General features: G+C 38.2%; 1 protein-coding gene and 1 non-coding gene across 13 annotated transcripts in view; both read left to right on the plus strand.

Annotated features, from left to right (window-relative positions):
• SLC9A7 (solute carrier family 9 member A7) overlaps positions 1 to 21,948 on the plus strand; it is an 89,629-nt gene extending 67,681 nt beyond the window's left edge. For 3 of the 12 annotated variants that reach the window (XR_011136946.1, XM_068923063.1, XM_068923064.1), the window contains 3 exons: positions 180 to 285; positions 5,283 to 5,328; positions 5,876 to 6,683. Coding sequence is in view for 4 of the 12 variants with exons in the window: in XM_068923063.1 (XP_068779164.1) it covers positions 180 to 285; positions 5,283 to 5,288 (112 nt within the window). In the remaining 8 variants the exon portion in view is untranslated. Of the gene's footprint in view, positions 1 to 179; positions 286 to 5,282; positions 5,329 to 5,875; positions 6,684 to 19,637; positions 19,712 to 19,748; positions 19,882 to 21,132 lie in introns of those variants that run through there. The other 9 variants (XR_011136940.1, XM_068923061.1, XM_068923062.1 and 6 more) reach the window with 7 other exon arrangements.
• On the plus strand, positions 4,101 to 4,295 carry LOC138065861 (U2 spliceosomal RNA). The gene has a single exon (XR_011138906.1). It is a non-coding gene; the product is annotated as a U2 spliceosomal RNA (small nuclear RNA).

Below are 21,948 nucleotides of genomic sequence, written 5' to 3' on the forward strand. Positions count from 1 at the left end.
GAAAGGGGAGATGCTTCCTATTTGTTTACAAATGCAGACTTTTTTTCAAATGTATTTGATTTATATACAATTATTGAACAGTACATAGGTCAAAGGCAGAGTCATATTTATGCTTAATTGTCTTTTTGTTTTAAACAGTGGTTTACGAGCACTGATCTATTTTCCTTAACTACTAACAGTTATTTAAAGCCGATTCTCACTCACAGTGGCCCGCCATTAACCACAACTCTACCGAGCTGGTGTGGTCTGATAGCCCGCTGTCTGACGAGTCCCCAGGTTTATGATGTAAGTAGAATAACTAAATACTTGTGGGTTTTTGCCTTTTTTGTTTTTGTTGTTTTTTTAAACCTTCAACAAAACAAGAGTTTTTGGGGGAGGGGGTGTGGGAAGTGTTTTGTTTTTGAAAAAGTGGTTCAATTTACATATTTTAAGTGCTGATTTGTCCTAAGGCAGAAAAGATTTAAGATACTCTTCCCTGAGGCAACAGCTTCTGCTCGTAAAAATCAAAGATGTTCTATTAATTTTCAAATAGTACACAAAAACAGCATTTAAGGATATTGGGAAATTGCAGGCCTAATCACTAATCTAGTTCTTAATGAATCACTTCAAAGTATTCTGTCCCCTTTTAGCACATTTGGACAAGATTTTTCTGTTACTGGTGAGGTTGTATTTAGGTCTTCTTTGGAGAGGACACTGACATGCTTTTACCTATGCCAGAAGGAAATCTAGTAGAACTTCCCTTGATTGTTCCCACAGCAAAATTTAAGATTGCGGTTCAGAAACTGTTAATCAGTTACCTGTCTCAGTCTAGCAGGTCAATATGGTACCTTTACAACCATGTCTTCCAATGTGTAATGCTTCTTTCTCCTGTTATTCTGTCAACACTCTGACACCTGTCATTCCTGTCTGTAAGGTACTTGTAAATCTACAACTTTTTATGAACCACTTGTAAATAGAACTGTACTACTGTATGAGATCACTCAAACTTGCAGATTCTCCAGAATGGTAACATCTTTGTTATGTTCGAGTAGTCTTGGACCAGACTTCTATTAATCTTTCCCCAGAAAGTTACAAATTTCACCTGCAACTTTGAAGTACTTCCCTACATTTCTTTCTGAAATCATTAGAATGTTACTTTTACCTGAAAGTAAAATTTCAAAAATAAATTTGAGAACTGTCACTGCATATTTAGAGCTATTAATAATGCAAGAAACTGGCATTGTTCCCATCTTTGCAGTACCGCTGGAGATCTTAAAACAGATCTAGGCTGAAGGCATCCATCAGACCAATTAGCCTACTTGTGTGTTGCCCATGTGGTTATCTCTGTATGGTCTTGGAAGATAATTATCCAGTAACTGAGGATGTAACCAGAAAGAACATGCAAGCCATGGCTTTTATTTACTATCACAGTTGGGCTTTTTTTTCTCTGTACTCGTCATTCTTAGCTAGTACCATATGCGAAAATGTATTGTTTAAATGGATCGGTTCCATGACTTATTCTCCCCACCACCACCACCTTTGAAGTGTTAACCTCATCACTGCATAATTAGTTGCTGATAGTAAAAATGCTTGTGAGGCTGCATCTCTTATCTTTTTTAAGGTATGTGTAATGTAGAACATTCACGCTGTATTCTCTCCTCTTGTTCCTACTTTGCAGCGTTGCTTCATTAGAATTAAGAGAGAATATTATTTTGAGGGTTTTTTTTTCTGGGTGGGTTTTTATTTTTTTGTTGTAGTGGGTTTTTTTGAAGTTTCTTTCCAAGTTTTTTCCAACTCTGCAATTGCTTTGCCTTTCTTTGCATGGCTGGCCTAGCTACAGCATTGTGAAGGTACCATTTTATTACAAATTAAAAAGCTGTGGAATATTTTTGCCTTCCTATCCAGTGCAGGTGAAGCAACTAAAAGAGCCGTATCTTTTTAGGGAAAGAAACTGCTTTTGTGGGGTATTTCCAGGAAAACTGAACGGTGTGCATCTGAGAGGACTAAAGACTGAAGAGCTTGAATGTAATTAAAAAAAAAAAAAAAGTAAAGACTCAGCAGAATGTAACATAGCAGGAAAATGTGCTTCAAAAGGAAGAAGTAAATCGTGTGAATCTCATTCAGACACATGTCTGAGTGGTTATGGCATCTACGTGCTGTAGGAAAAGAAAGCATATTGGTATATAGCTTTACTGGCCATGTATTTGTGTGTTGTTTTCAGCTATTTTGTTGTTTTCTCTGGCTTTATTGCAGTCGTCTTGGAATTCATTTTCACTTCTTTGTGAAGGACTGCCTTTTTTTAATTAGATGTGAAAGGGTGTTTTAAGGTTTGAAAGTCAAACAGTTCTTTTATAAAAATCCACCTACAACCAACTCCTGAGTATGAGATAGTCCTCTAAACTTAAATTCACATGGTGACATGGTATACATGTAAGGTTCTGAGTCAGCATACATGGGTGAGGTACAGTGGTTACTTTTTACCCCTGAGTTTTCACTTCTTTCTTGCTGAGGTTTTCCCACTGCTTTAACACTGTGCCCCTGGGAGCACTGTGAAGTGTTTCTGAAAATCCCACCCAAATGGAATCCAAGCTGGAACTAAAAAATATGAAAGGCTGCTGTAGCTGCAGAGTTTAAAATGATTATTTTAAAAACATTACTCCTATTTTCTTTCCCAGAACTGCCTTCAGTACCTGAGCGTTTGACAGGGCTTTCTAATTTATCCCAAATTAACGTAGGTAATTTTTTTTGCCGTTTTGACATGTGCTTTGAAACTTGTAGTAATTCTGCATTCCACCAACAACTTTTCCTGTTTGGAAAAAGCATATGTGTTATCACCTGCTCTTCCTGATGGAACACTTTCTTTTGGTGTGGTTCTTTTTTTTTTTTTGGATTTGTCTTTTTGTCTTTTTTTTGTTCACAGTTGTGTTTCCTGTATCTCTTCTCCTCTCCCTTCCTGCCTCCCTCCCCTCTTTACAAACAGTTTAGCCTTGACACTATACACAATGTGACGCTTGGTATAAAGGTAAAGGGAAAGGAATTATTTTTCCAAGTATGCAAACACAAGAAAGAAATGTCTGTTTGCAGTCCATCTAAGTCATGAAGGGCGTAACTCTCAAAATTGGTAAGAAAGCTGTTCATTATGCTTCCCTCTCCTTTTCTTAGTTGCTCTAGCTTTAAAAAACTGTTTGCATTTTCCTTGCTGTATTTACACTTGGCTGAGAAATATAAAGCAGAGCACCAGATTTAAGTTGTAACACATTCTTGCATGCATACTACTACCTGGAGCTTTTATTTTGGAGCCACAAGTCTTTCTGGTGCAAGTTTTGTCACACGTGATGTCTGTGCTATCTTAAGAAGTGGCTGTCTTAAAGACAGAAGTCTTAAAGACTGTTTGGCTTTAACCAGTAATTCCAAATGAACTCTTAACAGTTTTAACATCTTTCAGCATGCGTTCTTAGGAGCATGACATGTCTACCAAATTTTACCCCAAAATTTGACAGGCTGCTGTGAAGGCCATCAGGGTGGATGGGCAATGGTGAGCAAGTTAAAACACGGTTCGGTCTGTGGTAGGGTTTTGAATGTAGGTACTTACCCATTCTAGTTTGTCAGTTTAAATAGTGAAGTTCAGACCTGTATTTCTTAAGTGAATTGATGTTGTTGCTCCTACAGAATTGTAGGAGATTGTAGAGGCCAGTTTAGGGTTATTCTTGGAAAAAAATCAAGTCACTAGGGATCTGCTTGGATACATTTCCTGTCTGTCTTGAAAGAATTGTTCATGCTGCACGAAGCCCAGGAGGTTTATTCATGCATCCTCTTTGCTTGTCAACATACCGTCTAATCCATATACTACATGGGATTGTTAATGCATATCTGGGGAAAAATATGAAATGAATTGCCTGCCGCTTACCGCGTTATGCAGAAGTGGAATAAATAAGAGGAGCTTGGCTCATACAAGGCAGTGCTTGTTCACCATGCTAAGAGAAAGCTCATTGTTTTTTATCTGGAGCTTATCACATTTACGCACGTGTAAGTGTAGCCTGGGACAAAACAGAGGAGACTGAGTGAGGAATTGCTGTATGGTACCAGGCCTGTGGCCCTCTACGCTCAGTATCGTGGTTGCCATTGCTTGTCAGCCTTTTGGAGAAACTCGAGTATAGTGTTTATTCTTACCAATTTTATATCTGATAGATTCTTACTGTAAGGAATTGCTGTTACATGGCAATGTAGAGCCAGGAGATGCTTTAGGCTCCTGGATGCTGCAGCCGCTCCACACGTTGTCCTGGCACTGCAGCGCCTCCAAGAGAAGTGCACTGTCACCTCCACCTGACCCTCCTTGGTGCTGCTCCAAGAGCAGAGAACATCACGATGGGCAATTTGTGATATTGCTTCTCAGTTAAAGCGTAACCAATCTACAGTCACAAACTGTCTGCTTTGTACCTATCTTAATTTTTCAGCTTTTCATCTTCATTTGAATTGTCTTGCATCTGACGCTGAACTGCACCATTTGTTTTTGTTTCTGATAAATTACTGACACCTCTTCTAGCCCTCCCTAGTTACTATTCTGCATCATCTAGAGGCAGTTGGTGCTTCACTTTAGCTGAGGGAAAACTCTGATTAACCTGACCATGATGAAGATTTCGGTGCCTGGCTAAATAAAACCTCCTGGGAAAAGACAAGTATTTTATTTCAGAATTACGGTCTTAGGTGTTCTGAGCTTCTCTTCTGCAATACAGGCAGGGCTCTCTGGCCAGGCTGATCACAGGCATCCTACATAACATGTAGATTGCGTCCTCCTTCCTTTGCCAAAGCAGAAGCAAACGATGTATTTTGAGAGCATTGTCTGATCAGAGTCTAGCCTACCAAGGAGAGTATCGATACACACACTTAAATCTCAGCACTTGCCAAGCAGCATGGAGCTATTTGCGTGGAAATATTGGCTTTCATTTGTTAGAAAGCAAGCTTATGCCATTGGCAAAATTTTCTTTGCATGTGAAGACGACCCATTTTATGACCAGTTCAGCAATTTTGCCTTTTACCGAGGCCCCATTAAACAACAGAGAAACCTGGTGTAATGGCTTGCAATTGTATTGTGCTGTTCCAAAAAAGCAACCAAGTGCTTTGTTACACTTCACCAATTTCTGGTCCTTGATAATGTATTTCATCCCATCTCTGCCAAAATAAATTCATAGGCTTGTGAGCCACTTTCTGAAAGGATTTGGAAAAGTAAACAGGTATCAGAACTAGTTAAAAAACTATGAAGCAAGTGTTTTCTTATATAAATCTTTCTTACTTTCATGGCTTAGGAGTGATCCTAGGAACTAGCTCTGGAAATTCTCAATTTAATACCAGGTAAACAGAATGAGTAGATATTAAAAAAAAAAAAAAATTTTTTTTGATCTATGACAATAATTTCTTGAGGAAACTTTGAATGCAAATAATTTGGGCCTAATGAGTTCTTATCAGTTTGCATGAGTCTTTTATTTCTGAACTTGCCTAATTAGTGATTCAACTTGACTTTATCTGGAATGATAAAATTATAAATGACTGTACTTGCTTTTTTTTTCCTCTACTGTCTTTTAAATTGTCATGTAAAAAACAGTGTTTGCTTCTCATCTCTTCTGTACTTCCATTAAACATCCAGTGGTATTAGTTCACTAGTTACCTGTCTCATAATCTAGGTTCTTATATTCAACTCCCTCTCATTTCCCCACAACAGAAAAGTTGCACCGAGAACAGTGAGCTGACTTGCAAACACTGAATTAACATATTTCTTAAGGTAGAACTTTACTCTTGCTGCTTCTGTACTGACATGCAGGTAAATCTTTTGGTTCAGTTACCTTTTGACAAATACCAAATGTTGTGCACTGTACTCAGATTTCCTTCTTCTGTTTTCCAGAATCAAGAACAACTTAGAGAAGAGGATTCTGATTTTATTCTGAATGATGGTGACCTTACTGTGACATATGGTGATACAACAATAACTGCTAATGGTTCTTCTGGCCCCCATACAGCTACCACTAGCCTTGACGGCAGGAGAACAAAAAGTAGTTCAGAGGAAGTGCTGGAACGTGATTTGGGAGCAGTGGATCATGAAATTACAAGCAGGGGCACCCGGCTAGTATTTCCTCTGGAAGACAATGCATGATTACTGACTCAGTAAAAACAACTCTTGCTCTGTGGATGGATCAAGGAAAACTGCAGGCCACTGTGTCACTTGAGGTGGGGATGTTTATTTAAACAAGTTAACACATTTAAGTGGTTTTACTATGGTCTGAAGATGTCAAACTTGACCTGTTTTTTTGTTTTTACTCAAGATGCTGACAGCGGGGTTTTCTAAATGTGTTCAAAATAGACAAATGAGGAAACTGGTCATTCTCCTCTTTCAAGCCACATATTCAATCTAAAGTACACCTAGCATGCTGCAATTGTCTTGTTCAGCTGCAGCAGCAGCTGCTCTCTCTGGGAAGAGGTATGTGAAAACCTTGCCATAGAACTGAGCTCATCTTGGTTTAGCTTGGGAATGCGGCAGAAGGAATATAAACAAGAAGATTATTATGAGATAAAAAGGGATGTGTGTGTATTATCTGAATGTGGAGAGATCCAGTGTTAACTCCTCTAGTGAGCTTGAGGAAACTAGACGTAAAATGGGACAGTGTGCTTTAGAACTACAGAGGCATGAATGCAACAGTGTGGGGAATCTGTTACTACAAGCTGTACTTAATGCATTTCAGGAAAAAAAGGGAAAATAGATGTCTTCACTGGCCATGTGTTTAAATAGGAAGGCACTGAGAGCTCTTTGCCCCTTTAACTTTGGACAACCTGACGATTACTATTAGCCTGACTTCCAGTGCCTCAAAAGAAAAGCATCCAACTTCTTGTGGTCTAAGACTTACCTGACCTGACACAAGTCAGGAGCCAAGCTGTTTTGGGTAGAAGTAATGAGGTAAAACTTTTTTCCCCTAAGGTTGTTAAAATCAGATGAAGACAGTTGGAAACCTATCTTGGGCTTGGGAAAACAGCTGATGATAATCATAAAAAAAAAAAAGAGAGAGAGAGAAAGAGAAGCAGTATTGAACTTGCATGAAACCATAAGGTTTCTTATTTCTCAGAAGAATCCATAGACTCTGCTTGCAGTTCTTGCGTGATAAACAGAAAACATTTAATTAAAAGGACAAACAAATACTACTGGCTTTACCATTTGTGATTATTCTAAAAGAAAGGTGTTTATTCTTGTTCTCTTTTGCAGAGTAGATGTGAAACTTCAGTGGTTTTGCAGAGTAGATGTGAAACTTCAGTGGGGCATTGCACAGCAATATTTAAGCTGCAGAAGTGACAAACTGTAGTATCATCTGAAACGTGAAAAGGGAAAAATCTTTGCCTAGTATTTAGCCCACTTACATGTAGGCTAGCTTTAACTTATTGCTAAATGCTTTCTGATTTCCAAACCAGGAAATTGTCTTTGCCAGTAGCTGAAAACTGTTACGCTTTGAATAGCAGTTTAGCTATTTAAAGCATGCTAAAATGTGGTTTCATTCTCATGTCTCGAAAGATTTTTTTTTTAACAGTTTTGTGGCCCGCTAACGTGCTGTAATACCAGTTTGTCTAAAAAGTGTGTTTTTCTTGCTGCCATTTCAGTTGTTCCTCTCATAAAATTGTGTGAGTAAATATCCACTCTGTTTTTCCTTAACTATTAAATGTAATAATGGGATAACTTCAGTATCACAACTTACTGCTGCTGAGAAACATTGCAGTCATATTGTCTAGTTTGCTTTCTTTCAAATGTATTTTCTAATGACAGTGATCTACCTCCTTCTCTGTCCCTCCAAGGTAACGTTTTAAAGGCTGTTGATCTGTAATGACTGTCTAACATATTATAAAGAAAAGAGAGACCAAAAGATCAGAAGCTTTTTTGTTTTGTTTTGTTGTTGTGGAAAACCTGGAAGAGCAGTGCAGTCTGAGCTGCCTTCTTAAATGGTGAAGAGTAACAAACACTCATGAAAGTCCCTGAGCCAGAACAACTTTTCTGTCCTCTTATGGTTCCAAGGATGGCAAAGCAGATAGCAGTGATGCACGCTCTATTTATACCGTTACCATGGTTTGGGTGTGTGTTTTTTTTTTTTTTTTTTTTTTTTTTTTGAAGTGCTGGCAGTAGAAGTAGTAGCTTCCTCTTAAATTGTGAAAACAACTGCATTGGTTTGGACAACTCTAACTCTTTGGAACCCATTGCTGTCCATGCTGAGCAAGGACTTAGGATATCTACAACAATGAATCTGAGTTATTAGCTGAGTCATATGAACTTTTTTTTTTTTTGAGGCAGTGGAAGTGGAATTTATCCAAGATAAATGGACTTAATACAGTGAGGCAAACCTTCGCATGCAGCTTGAGGCTGAAGTTTACTAAATGGCTTTGGCAGAGAAACAAGAGTCTTCTGCATAACTAGAGATCTGTCTGTTCTTTGAAAGAAAGATCACGTATGTGTTCTGGAAGCAAAAATTGTTTCATTAGCTTCCTCAGGAAGGCTAAGCCTTTTGGTTTTTGGTAGCATCATAAACCATCCCAGGACAGATGCTTCTCCATGTGTGCTCATAATTCCTATAGCAGAGATATAAGGCTGAATAGAGTTCACCAGTAAGCCCAGAATGGGGTTGTGAAAGAGCAGCTACAGTTGACTCCAACCATTGGTGAGAGGTGAGGAATGTAATTTTCTAACTTCGTATTCAAAAATTACTTGTAATGCTTGTCCAACAATCTGAGGAGAGGCCCATAAACATAAGCATCGTTTTCATTCATGTTTTAAAACAATGAATGTCATTCATCGTTATTTATCTATTTTCATTTTAAATCTTCCAAAATTGGACTTTACTGTGAACTGAAGGCAAACATGAGCCTTCTTCCTACTGACACTGATCCTTATACAAAATTCCTGAGGGACTCCTTTACTGAAAAAAGGAAGAAAAAAAAAATCTGTACTGAAACATTGTGTAAATTCACTGACTAGTGATCTATCTCTCTTTGATAGATCCTTTTTTGCATATATCAGTTTCAAAGAACAGTTCAATACTTCTAACTTCTTTCCCATAAGATCCTGTGTGCTGATGAGGCTAGAACTTGACCTAACCATAGAGCAGACATATTTTTTTGCTACCTCAAGAGTTTTTGCATAGAAAACACAGTTTGCAATGAGCAGCAAAGAAATTAATAAATATCAATATACCCTTCAAATGAAAAAGAAAAGTTGTAAGATGAGGGTCTTAGTTGAAAAAAATATTGCTACACTAGCCTAAGTTGTTACAGCTTACATGGCTGTCCCTCATATGTGGGACTGAGCGATTTCTACTTGTAGGTTTTTTTGCTTATTACTTCATGAACTTACTGCATGAACTTACTGCTGAAAAACTGCACCGAAAGTGGCCAAGGAATGTGTGTGTTTAATGAAGAGTAACCCTTGCGCCTGAAGATTTGCAAAATAAAGTTTCTAATCTTTCAGTACCTCACACAAGCTAATCCTGACAGTGAAGCAAGACTGTTTTGCAGTTGCTTGAAATCCCATGCAAACAAGTTTTTTCCAATTTAATTGTGAGTGTCAAAGGCCACAGCAGTATACAGGCAATGCACTAGCATCATATTTAAACAGACAAAGAATTTATCTAAATCTTGCTGTGTATCCATCTGTGATGTTTTGGGACATAATGAGAAATATTTTCATTTACAGAATTTGGAAGGACATAAGTATCTAGAAAACCTTAGCTTTTTGTGCTTTGTGTGCTAGTTACCTTTTGACAGTGAGAAATGAGCATGTTTTGAGTCACCTGTGCAACACTGCACAGTGTGTTCACAAAAGTTGAATCTCAGCTTCTGCAGGATTGTGCACCTTTAGATACCAATCTTTATGAGTGAAAGTTGAATAGCTGTTACAGGATTCTGCAACTACAGGAGCAGTCTCATTATAAACACAGGCATAACCCTGGATTTTTAGTACGCTATTCATGAGAGGTGTTCAAAGCACAGCTTGCACTGACTGTAGCAGTAGCTCTGAATATTCTGATCTCAAAGCATCAAGCTATCAGTAAGGAGGAACATTTAAAAGTGTGCTTATGCTACATGGTACAGTGCTATGCAGAGGTATCTGACTTTTGTTAAAGCAGGGAGCAATAGAAGCTATTTTCTCTGAAAAAATATAGAGACTGAGCAAGAGTAAAGTATCGAAGACCTAATACTTGACCCAACTTGGCCCTGTTTCAAAGTTAGGAGCTTTTTGACCTATGAAAGTGCCAAAAATATTACTTTTTTTTTTTTTTTTTTTTTGAATCTAAAGGAATTCCCTTTTGGAAAAGGACTGCAGAAATTTAAATGGAGGAAAAAAATCTAAACTCTTTTGGCTTCCAAAGAACTGATCTGAGGCAAATAAATAGTAAAGGTTAAAATGATGGCTAATACTAACATGATAGCCACTACTACTTTTACACAGGGCTGGGGGAATGCCTCATAGTAGGAAAGTGCATAGCAACCTTAATAGCATGAGCAGTTTATCCTATGATTTTAAATGTTATAATCAGAGAGACTATTTGTACACAGGAGTTGAAAGCTTGGTCCTTCTATATAATTTTAATTTAATTTGAACTGCTGACTCTCTCTTCAGACAGAGAAAGTTCTTTAATTTTGAAGGGTAAAACACTAGCCACTAATATCCTCACATGCCTTTCAAAGAAAGGTTCAGTGTTTCTGTTAGCTCTGTTTGAAGTAGTTCACAGGAATAACGTTTGACCTCAGTCTTGGCAGACATGGTCTCTGCTTCTGCACAAGTGTGGGAATGGAATTTGAGTACTCTAACTTCATGTGCTTTTCTTTAAGATGGGGGTGAGAGGATAAGCTTCGCAGGGAACAACTAGAGCACTTACAGATGCATCAGCAGGGAGTATTCCTCTCCAAAATACTCAAGACCCACTGCAACTTATAAGCAAGGGAGGATAAGCCTTGACCAGGAGGCTCAGAATATCCAGTAGGGAAGAAGGCAGCAAAAGCCCAAAGTGGCTCTGTACAATCTAAGCCACAATTTGAGTCACAGAAAGTAAGGCAGAGCAGATTAGTAGCATGAACCTGCTCCTAAAAGAAAAACATGTCAAAAAAACAATTTCAGATGTCCCTATATTGAAAAATGCTGTCCTTGTAAGAAGGAGCTCATGCAAACCTTATTTGCAGTGCAGTAGGAGGGTCAGGCCTCTCAAGTTTGGAGAGGAGAGTTTCTCACTGTGCAGTGAGAATGTAGGGATGCCTCTTGGCTTGGAAATTTTGGGAGTGCCCTTCTGAAAAATAAAGTTCCAGCAGAAATAACGCCTGTGAAGTGAAAGAGAAGGAAAGTTTGGAGGAAGTAGTGAATTACAGAGCCAGGAAATGGCTTAAACAGGCAGCTTTATTGTGGGAACAGCATTGTAAACAGTTTTGCTACTCTTAATCTTGCAGTTTTAAATTCTGAGGAATTCTCTGGACTTCTGCATACCTTTTCCTAAAATAAGGGTAATGGATATTGCAAAAGTAATTAGAATTTCCCCCATTCTAAATCTATGACAAAATAGAAGGCTTTAACAGGGAAACCATAGTCCAGAGCACGGAAAGTGACTCTGAACAATTTTTAAAAAATAATCTCTCTCCACTACTACAGTTTCTTGAATCAAAAAAGCCTTTTGTTAATTTGAATGCAGTTCTAGGGTAACAGTAGTCTGGCAAGTGCCAAAGTGTATTTCAACATGTGCATACACACAAACTTGATGTTAATTTAGGGCAATCATATTTGAATCTGTGTTGTACAGACAAATGAAATTCTGTATGTTAATTTGATACTTTGATTTATACAAGCTTTTGTTGTGGAACCTAGTTGTGATGGACACAGTGATTAAATGCTAGAATCAGTTCAGATTTTTCAGAAAATAAAATAATCTATCCAGTTTGGATGCTCTATCCAATACACCATTATCTTATGCTACTTTCTTAATCATGATCTATTATGCATCATTCAACATGGACTTGTAGACTTCCAAAATACCATTGAGTTTGAAATTTTATTTATGGACTGAAACTGAATGAGGGATTTGTAATTATACCATGTAATTATTTATACTAGAATAAAGGATGTTCTGTGCTGCCCACGCTGTCCACATCAGGGACTGTGGTGGCGTTAAAAAAGCATTAGCAGGGAGGGAGAGAAGCCCTGTCCTTTCGATTACCTAGCTGTATGGACATGGGTAAAGCTGGTGCCCCTCCCAGGCCCACATACTGTAGCACAGAGCCAGGATGGAAGGACTTATATTGGTGCATGTAAATAAGTAGCAATTTTCATTCTGGGAGGATTTAGAGGTTTAGGTTAGTTCCAGCTTTTATTGACATAATTCTTTTTAAGTAATTTTTTAAAGCCCCCAGTTTCTTGCATTTTTTTCACCTTTGACAGCTTGAAAGCATCCCATATAAACACATTTGATATGCGTTTAAGATGGGGAGGAAAAGAGGCAGAATAATCAGATTTCATCATCTCTCTGCCCGAGCACAATGTCAGAACTAGGCTAGACCATTAGCTTATGCACATTCCGCTAATCAAATAGAAGTAATTTGAAATACTACACTTGCTGGTCACTTTGACATGGTTATTGGAAAAAACGGACTTGATTTCCCTCAGAGAAGATGAATGCTCACCTTAAAGGGATTTGCTGCAATGTTAAAATAGTTTACTTTAGGCTACGAGAAATAAACTGGATTTATTTTTAACCAGGAAAGTCTCTGAAGTTGTTATTGCAGAGGCAGGGAGAAGTAGGTCATGCAGTTCCATGTTATAACATATTCTTGGATTTTAAATTTCAATCTGATTTTAAATTTCAATCCTAAATTGCCTGACTGAATATTTAAATTTTGACATGGTTTAATACCAGAAAGCAGAATACCAGAAGACATTCTTCTAGATCATAAGATACATTAGTCATAATAATTGTGAAATCCCAGCTTCTGGCACAAGGGGACATTTAAGGCAAGAGTTTTAGTCTGATTTTAGTTTGGCATATCAGAAGTGCGGAAAGGGACATGACCTTCAGCTGGCTTCAGTGGAGCAGGGAAAATGTAAACTGTCTAAGAATGTCCCAAATTTGCTTTTTTCCTCTTCCCTTTAAGGGAGATCGGCTTCTCTATGGGATCGGCTTACAGCTATGGGAGGCAGTGTTACTGGCATTCTGTGAAGTAGTCATGATGTATATTCATAGTGCAGAAAAGCAGAAGCAGCATTTTATCTGATTTTTTTTTTATCAGTCTACCATTCTCAGAACTCTTGACCTGTTGTGAGTTAAGAGAGCATATCTAAGGTTATGAGAGGTGTTTTAAGGTTCCCTCAAACACAAAAATGCACTAGATATCCAGCGCATATAATGCTGTCTCGAATAACACTGCTATGGTAGGTGTTTTGTCCAAACATTTTTGTAACTTCTGTTTCCTTGTCATCAAAGCACCTAAAACTTGCCTCACATGATGGGTTCAAGCTGGGGAGAGGGGAAGTGCTTTATTGGGGAGGGCCATACTGTATTAACCCGTATCCTTTCTAGAGATAGTGTTTACCTTTTACGTAGGAGAAATTTGGTGCTGCTGCTTTCTTTTCCTCCCCTCTCCCCCCCGCCATGCTGAAGTAATTACAGTAAGCAGAGGTTCAGTGAAACTGGCATGTAGCAGTCTTGCTAGTGAAACATCATCTTCATGGTGTTGACAGCACAGCAACAATCTTTCTGATAGCTGCGGTTTAAGCTGTGAGAGTTTAGGAAGGACAATAACTTTGCAGTTTCAGGGTTTGGGTTTTTTGATCTTAGGTTATTAGTGCAGTTCTAAAATTCAGGTGCTCTGAACAGTTCAGAAGCTCAGTATTTTAATGACATTAAATAGCAATGGATTATTGTTTAACCAAGAAAACAGATAGGGAAATCAAAATATTGTGAAAGCTCTTTATGCTCTGGGGACAGTAGTAGTGGAGGAAGGGGACAGTAGTAGTGGAGGAAGGGGACAGGAATGGAAACACCTGCTGGACTTTCTGCCACTGATTTGTGTACACACTTAGCTAAACATTCAATTGTGTGGACAGATATTGCTGTAATTTCAGTTCTGAACCTGCTGATTAAGGCCTCATCCGCTTTCTAAAGATACGAAATCCTAGTGCTATGCGGAGCTTCCGCTCTGTTCACAAAATGTTTCAGGTGAGGCACGACCATAAAGATACGTATTCTAGGTCAGCAAAGTACTTTGTCTTCGCATTTCTTATGTAATTTTCACTTATTTTGCGTAGACCTTGTAGTAGTCATTGAGAAGCAGGCCCAGTATTACTAACTTTTGTAGAATTCACTGTTTTGCATGGGGTTATCCTGTTAGCTGAACTCAAAAGAACAAATAATTCAGTCACGTTTGTCACCTGTACCCAAGTCAGCAATGTATCATCTCTTCTTATTTGATTAGTAACAGTGCAAAACTTACTGTGGCTTGACGCACATACGTATAAAAACTGTAATTCAGAATTTCAGCTCAGAGATGAGAAGGGCTGATAACGGCAGGTCTTTCCTCAAGGCAAAGCCAGCAACTTAGCTGTGTTCCCACAGTACAGGATTTGGACTCCTGCCCTTAAAATGGGATTAATATGATTCCCACAGAGGAGGACCCGACAGTTCCTAAAATAAAAGAATATCAGAGTAAGGGCTGCAAGCTACAACTATAGGCCCTTACAAATCCTAACAGCTACAAATACATTTCTCCCTTCTGTACCAGGCAGATAGGGAAAAACTATTGTATTCAGATACAAAAAGTAGATCTATGTCAATGCGGCTGTGATAGAGGGGAGTTATAACCTGTAAATCTATTGGTTCTTAGTGAACGACAAGTGAACAACCATGCAGACAAAGAAGATCTTGATAGCAAACTTGGATAAGCTGCTTGAAAAGTTTTTCCCCGAAGAACTCCTAGCTCATGCTATCATCTTAGTTGCTTTAGGAGGACAAATCCATCTGGATTAATAACTGACGGTTTATTCTTGGTTCTGTTTTTTTAGCTTTTTACCAGTTTCTCAGTGGAAAGAAGTTGCTAGCAATGTCATCCAGAGGTTTGTGCTGCTGGATCTGGAGAAGGGAGTGAGCAGGAAGATGAAAAATCTGTGGGAGTTTCAGTTATTCAGGATTATGAAACCTAAGGTTGACTGAAAAATGTGCAGTAGTGCTTAGTGAAAAGCACCCTAAACTATGCATATGCAATGGCCTCTAAATAGCTGTTTCTCCATAAGAAAGACCTTGAAATCATTCTGGTTAGTTTCCAGAAATATCAGGAATGGTTAAAAAGGAAATAATGTTGGAAAATGAAGTATAAGTCAAAACTGAAAACCTTCTGTTGCTCTGTAAGTCCATCGCATGTCCCTACATCCCGTGTAGTTTTGGTCATCTTTGAAAGGGCACAAACTAAAAAGGCACAGAGCAGGACAAAAAGGTAGCCAGAAACACAGTACAATTTCCATGTGATGAGTAAACACCTAGATTGTTTCAGTTTGGTAAAAGATACGGCAAAGGAAGAGTTTTGACAAGAGTTTTGTAAAACTACAAATGGTATGGCAAAGGGCAACAGGGAATGATGATTCACCCCTTACTAAAGCAAACGTGAGGGAACCTGCTGGTGGTAGCCAGCAGTTCAAAAGCGTATCAACGGGTTCAAAATTCAGAATTTCTGAAAGACCAAGTGCAGTGACAGCCATTAAACACTATCTGAATGCAGCCGCTGCCTTAGGCAATCCCTGAGCAACTGAAAAGCTGGGGGGAGGGCAACCACACAGCCTATTGCTTTTACTCTTCCCAAAGCATGTACTACTAGCCTAAGTCAAAGGCCAGGACAAAAGCTGCTCATTCAGTACTGTTCAAAGCCAACGTATCAGTTGCTCTGAGTATGTCTGGTGAGATGACTGAAGTGAAACCTATGGAGTATGATACTGCTTGACGCTCTTATTTTCTTTACTTATGCATTTCACTGCAAAATCACACTTGTTTCAGGCAAATTGAGTACTTTTTGTTACTGTAGTGACCAGTTAGTTCTAGAATTACTTTTCAGCTTAATGAAAACTGGAACCCACAACTCCAGATAAATATTTTCCTCATACCTTCTGTTTTTGCCGTGAGAACACTTAAGAAATTTGTGCTTCTTGGTAGTGTAAGAGAAAATGGATTTAGCTTTGCCAGATCAGTGGCAAGGCTTCTGCTAACAGAATCAAGGAGGTCCTTTTATGGCCAATATGCCCTTTCTTTTAGCAGAGACAGTCTTCCTCTTCCCATTGACGCAATCTGAGGATTTTCCTGTACTTTGCATGGTGAGTCACCCCAGTAGTTTCTGAAAGTAGCATGAACCAGAGTCTGCAAAGCTGACCATGAAACATTACAGTTCCAATGAAAGGAGATGCAACCTATTTTATGCTATTTTTGTTGTCTCATTTCCTTGAAGGAAAGAGTAACTGGAAGCAGTGTTTCCAGTCATTAGAGTTACTGCATTTTTGACTGTACTTTTTGTCCATCTCAGTCAACAGATGAGGTTTAAAGTGATTGGAAAACGTTTCAGAAAGAAGTAGTTCCTGATCCTTTACAGCTGTAAGGTTTGGCTGAAGTATAAAGGTGCTCTACATTTGGGAGCGTAAACTTTTACTTGCTATTTCACTATCACATTGTATGGGCAAAGCAAGTAGCTGCTGACAAGGTAGTGCGGTTATCTCTCTCTGCTTTGAGAGAGAGCAAAACCATCCCTTTTACTGAAGTTGATCTGACAGTTGAGAAGGGAGGCTCTGCAATAAATCTGAAAGTAAAAGCTGTATTGGAATTTCTGTAATAAGCACCGTTTAGCATCTGCGAGAACACTTGAAAGCTTGTAATCAGGTAAGTTATGCAGTCTAGAACTGTTATTTAATAAAAAAAGAGGCACTTTGATAATATTATTGAATGTTATCTTGGAAAATGAAGACCTAAAAAAAATTTCAGCTGCTTCCTGCCTACAACTACAGAGCCCCTTTGTTCAAGAAGCCTAAGAACTGATGCTTTTAAGACTACTTTCAACGTTTTATAGTCCATCCAAATAAACCATCCTTCTCCTGTGCTTTGGTACTCTGTTTCCCTCAAAGATTTGGGAGCTTCCTTCTCTCAAGTTCTCTCTGTCTAAAACAGAACTTTTAAGGGTACTCAGATGATGAACTTTCAGTATGCTGACATCAGCTCATTCCTTGAACTAGATCTAACAAAGGTGGAGTGGAAGTAATGGTATGAAATGGTGATTCAAATTAAACTGTAGTAAAAAGCTGCAGAAGTTCTGCGCACAGTGTCGGTCTTTCTTTTTCCCAGGCATTCTATGTATTCTTTAATATAATCAATAAAGGATGTTTAAATGTTTAATCAGATAATGTAGCTTCTGCAAGATATCATAGGTGTTTTAGACTCTGAATTCAATATTTTCAAAGAAACTGTCTTTTGTTAATCCATTTACCTCCTGTTTACCCTAATCAAGAGTAGGTCACTACGTAACAACTGTTTATTCCTGCTAGACTAATCCACACTCCAAGACAAAGTGATTTCTGCAATGCACTTGACGTGTTTTTGAAGCTAGGAACAAAAGAGTTTTCTTTTTAGGAAAAAAAAAGTGTGAAATTTCAGCTCTCACTCAAATTTGTGTAGTGTAATGCTTGAAACTGTGACTTTTCCTAAATACACTGTTTAAGTGTTCTGAGCCATCTGAATAATGAGATAAAATTATCGAATTCATCTCTATTAAAAATCTTAAACCAAAACAAGTCTGCTTTCTTGTTACGGGACAAGCAATAGTATTTAAATACTAATGACTACATACAACGTGAAAAACGGACACACAATCTGAGGTGAGACTACAGCTATCTTGAGAAAACGTACTTTACACTAAAAATTTTATCAAACACATGCTCCAGCTACAGGCAGAAACTTGATCTAAGATGTGAAATTTTAAATAGGTGATGCAGTACTAAACTCTCCAGCTATTATGCAGAAACTCCAAAATAGTCTTTCTAACAGTGCCTTTGGTCTTAACACTAAAAGGAGGTTAGAGCTTGTCTATATGCTCAGTCATACCCTACTCCTTTCACTGTACACTGTTCTTCCTGTATAGAAATTGGGGTTTTGTCAGTATCCTGAGTTGTGAATACTGCTGTACCCTCTTGCATGCATGCAGCTCCAAACTTCTGCTTGCAGTCAGACTCTCCCCTTCTGAACCCAAATGTTCGTTTCAGAGTTTTAGGGGCTGTTTCTGCTCTTGCATCTTGGAAGAAATTTCTTTGACTCATCATATCTTTGGACACTCTGGGAACATCTTTTAAGAGAGTGCAGTTAAAGGGAAAGAAAATGATGAAAGTTCCATAGAAAAGAGTGGGCAATAGTCAATCCTTCTGACAGCACTTAGTAAGAACAGTTATGTTGTCATCGTTAATGGAAAAATCAGAGTGCCTGCTTGATTATATGAAGAATAGGACTTAACCTGTATGGATCTTTTGGACAAACTTTTCAACCAACAGCTGGAATTCAGATTTAGGCCCCACAGAAACAGTAATGATGTTCAGCAATTCAGAGCAACTAAAGGGAAGAGATCACAAGCATATTTAGACAAAACTGCACCTAGTCAGCGACTCTGGAGTGATTACTAACCTATAACCAATGCATCTGCAAGCTCATGGGAGAGATTTCACCTCCCAAGTGACCGACAGACATAGTGGCAAAACTCTACTGCAATAATCAACAGGACAAAACATGTTTTTTTGCCCTGGATATTGGTATAGGGGAAGGGGGTTACCACTGAACTATGCCTGTAGTTATGTCTTCACTAGGAATTTGCTGGAGACAAAACTCCCCTCAGGCTACTTAAAGCTATCACAGCTGCATGTTTCAACCAAGATACTACGGCTGTATGAGGCAAAAGCAGCAGTAAGACAAACACTTCTAGAAGGAGGAGTGGTACATTCTGGGCTCTTATCCAATGAAATTTGGAAAGATGGTTGTGGAATTTTTCATGTAAAAATTCAAAGCTTAGCTGGAGAAGTAACAATGCACAAGTATGAAGGCACTTGGTTATAATACTCTACCTAATTTACCCTTTTGCAGTTATTCTAAAACTCAGCTACCCCAAACTTTGCTCTGTATTGGCTGCAGTTGTGACTTTACAGGTAGTTAAGTTAGTGCATAAACTTAAAAGATGCTTCTGGTACCACAGCTATTTTAGTATTTAATGTTAGTTTTGACAAGTGTTCACATTGTTTAAGGAAAAATCACCAACTTCCTGGAATAGTTTTACCTTAGCTGGTTTTAAAAGAAAAAAAAAAAAACACTAAATCTGGAATTAACTTATTTCATGGGCAGAGCAGTGATGAAGACCTGCAGAGTTTCAAAAAAAAGTTTCAAGAGTTATTCTGTAGGACATGCTGCTTCTGCATTCATAAGATCAAAGCATCATTACAGTTTTTCATCCTCTATTAACTAACTAGTGAAATGCCTACCTCAAAATTGTTCTAGCTGTTCTGTTACAGATCACGGGAGACTCGTCCCTCACTTGTCCTTGGTCCTTTCACTACCTTTCAAAAGTGAAGATTTTTAAAATAGATTTTTTTTTTAAAGGTACAGCTTAACTCTTTAGAACCATGGGATTTTTGCTGTAAGACCTGGGATGTCACCCACCTCCTCTGCAGACAGTAAGTAGGTTTTCTTTTTTGTCTCCACGTCATTCAGGAGCGCTGCAACAGCAGTAGCTGAGGAGTTCACTGCCTTAGAGCTGGCATGCCTCACGGCAGGGATTCATGGAGTCATTAGATACAGGCATGACAGCACAGGCTTGAACAACTCCAAGCAAGCTGAAATTCAGGTTAGAAATAAGCAAAGTTGGTTCAGTCTTAAAACAGCTTATTAGCGATTTCTTTCAAGGTTAGCATTACCAGTTTACAAGCAGCATATTGACCCATACTGGAAAGCTAAAAGCAGCATGATGTCCCATTTTTCATAGCAGAAGTATCATGACATCATATAGTACAGGGCATATAATATTGCAGTATCCATAATATAATGCCAATTAGGATATATATAAGAGCAGGGCACACAAAATCTTGACAAGAGATACAGGATACCTCCTTTCCTATTAGGAAACAAACTTTAAGAAAAACTGGCTGGTTACCTTTGATCTGAACAAAACTGTTTTGATTATAAATCTCTTAGAATAGCCAACTATTACAACTATTTTACCAAAGCTTATTGAGAGTCAATGGGAAGATACGGTTTCAAATTTACAATTTAAAGTGCAAAATAAAGTTCACACTAAAGTGACTCCTCATTTGCAGCAGAGTATAATCAGCAATCACGTGATCAGAAAGAAGCAACTCAAGGCTGGGTCCTATTTTGTATCAGTTTTCATATCTTGGATTAAAACAACAACAAAATACAGAAACCTTTGTGAATAGCCAAGACCAAGTTTTAGGTAAGCAGATTAATTCTGTAGCAAAATACCTCTTTTCATACAAGAAACTGAGGTTAGGCAAACAAAATATTTATCTGGTTATCTGATACACTAGCAGTAAGACACTCAGTAGTTCTAAGGCTTGAGTCATGTGGAGTACAGAAGTAGTTTAAAGGATAAATGAACCAGTGCTTTATCAAAAGAAGAATACAGAGAGAAAACTGAATTGAAAATTAATAGGTTAAAAGTTGGTTAACACTTTTTTTGCTGCATTAAAAAAACATGTAGTTACATGCTATGGGTAAGGCTGGGAGATTTAGTAGATCACAAGCAAAATGTGTCAACAATATGGCACTAATATGAAAAAAAGTCATATTGGGATGTGGGCACAGGGCTCGTGTAAGGTAAGAAACATTTTGATTTGCCCACCCTTTTTAGCACTAAGACGGAATTGGGCATCAGATGGAGTATTGTGTCCAGTTTTGGGCACCACAGCTTAAAAAAATGGTAAAGGGGAAAAAACAGAAAATGGCCAGAAGAATGACTACTGATTGAGAAAATATGGAGTAGGAAGTCAATGTAGAATTGAGAAAATTTCATCTATAGGGAGAAAGGGCAAAGGTTACCATTAAAAGTCTTCAATTATTTATTTTTTTTTTTTTTTAGAAGTGAATGCAAAGAAGTTGTGACAGACTGTTTTCTGCATCCTGGAAAAGAAGTAACAGGCTTCAGCTGAAGCAAGAATGATTCATACAGACAGTAGGGAGCACTTTTTAACAGTGGGCATACTGACATACTGAAGTAAAGAACCACTGGAAGATGTGAAGTCGCCATCCTTAAAGATTTTAAGGAAGACTCGGGACAGATGACAAGCGTTCCATCCTATTGCCTTTAAATTTGTGTGAGATAAAGTTTGGCATAAATTTGGGTTTAGATAAAAGGGAGGGGAGAAGATAATTCACTCAAATCATCCCTTTTTAAGCAGTAGCTGAACTGACTGTGAAAAGCTGAAGGAGCATTTCCAAAACTTGCATCAGATAGGCCTCTTCTGTACTTAGGCTGATCTCCTACAGCCCCTTCTCTCTCACTCACTTTAACAAATGCACTTACATATTTGCTGCAGTTTAAATGCTATCCAGGGCACACCTGAAAATAGTCAGTACTGCTTTATTTGTTTGCATAAATTAACAAGGTTATCCTCACTGCACGAATTGATAGCAAATGTTTAAGATGGCTTGTCTATATCTAGGGGAATATTACGGTTGTATGGCCCACATGCTGTACTTTTGCCTCTACAGCCAGAATTTTTACCAATTGCAGGTAAACATAACCATATAGCCTTTGTTAAAGCCACTTCAAACATGTACCATCTTTCCTTTTCCCTCAGTTCCTGTCTTCGCAAAAAACAGGGCAAAAATTACTGAATTAATGACTTGCATTTCTGTCTCTATAGAGCTCTAATACATGTTATTCAAACCCTTC

Source organism: Struthio camelus, chromosome 1, assembly GCF_040807025.1.
Source record: "Struthio camelus isolate bStrCam1 chromosome 1, bStrCam1.hap1, whole genome shotgun sequence".
Classification (NCBI taxonomy): Eukaryota; Metazoa; Chordata; class Aves; order Struthioniformes; family Struthionidae; genus Struthio; species Struthio camelus.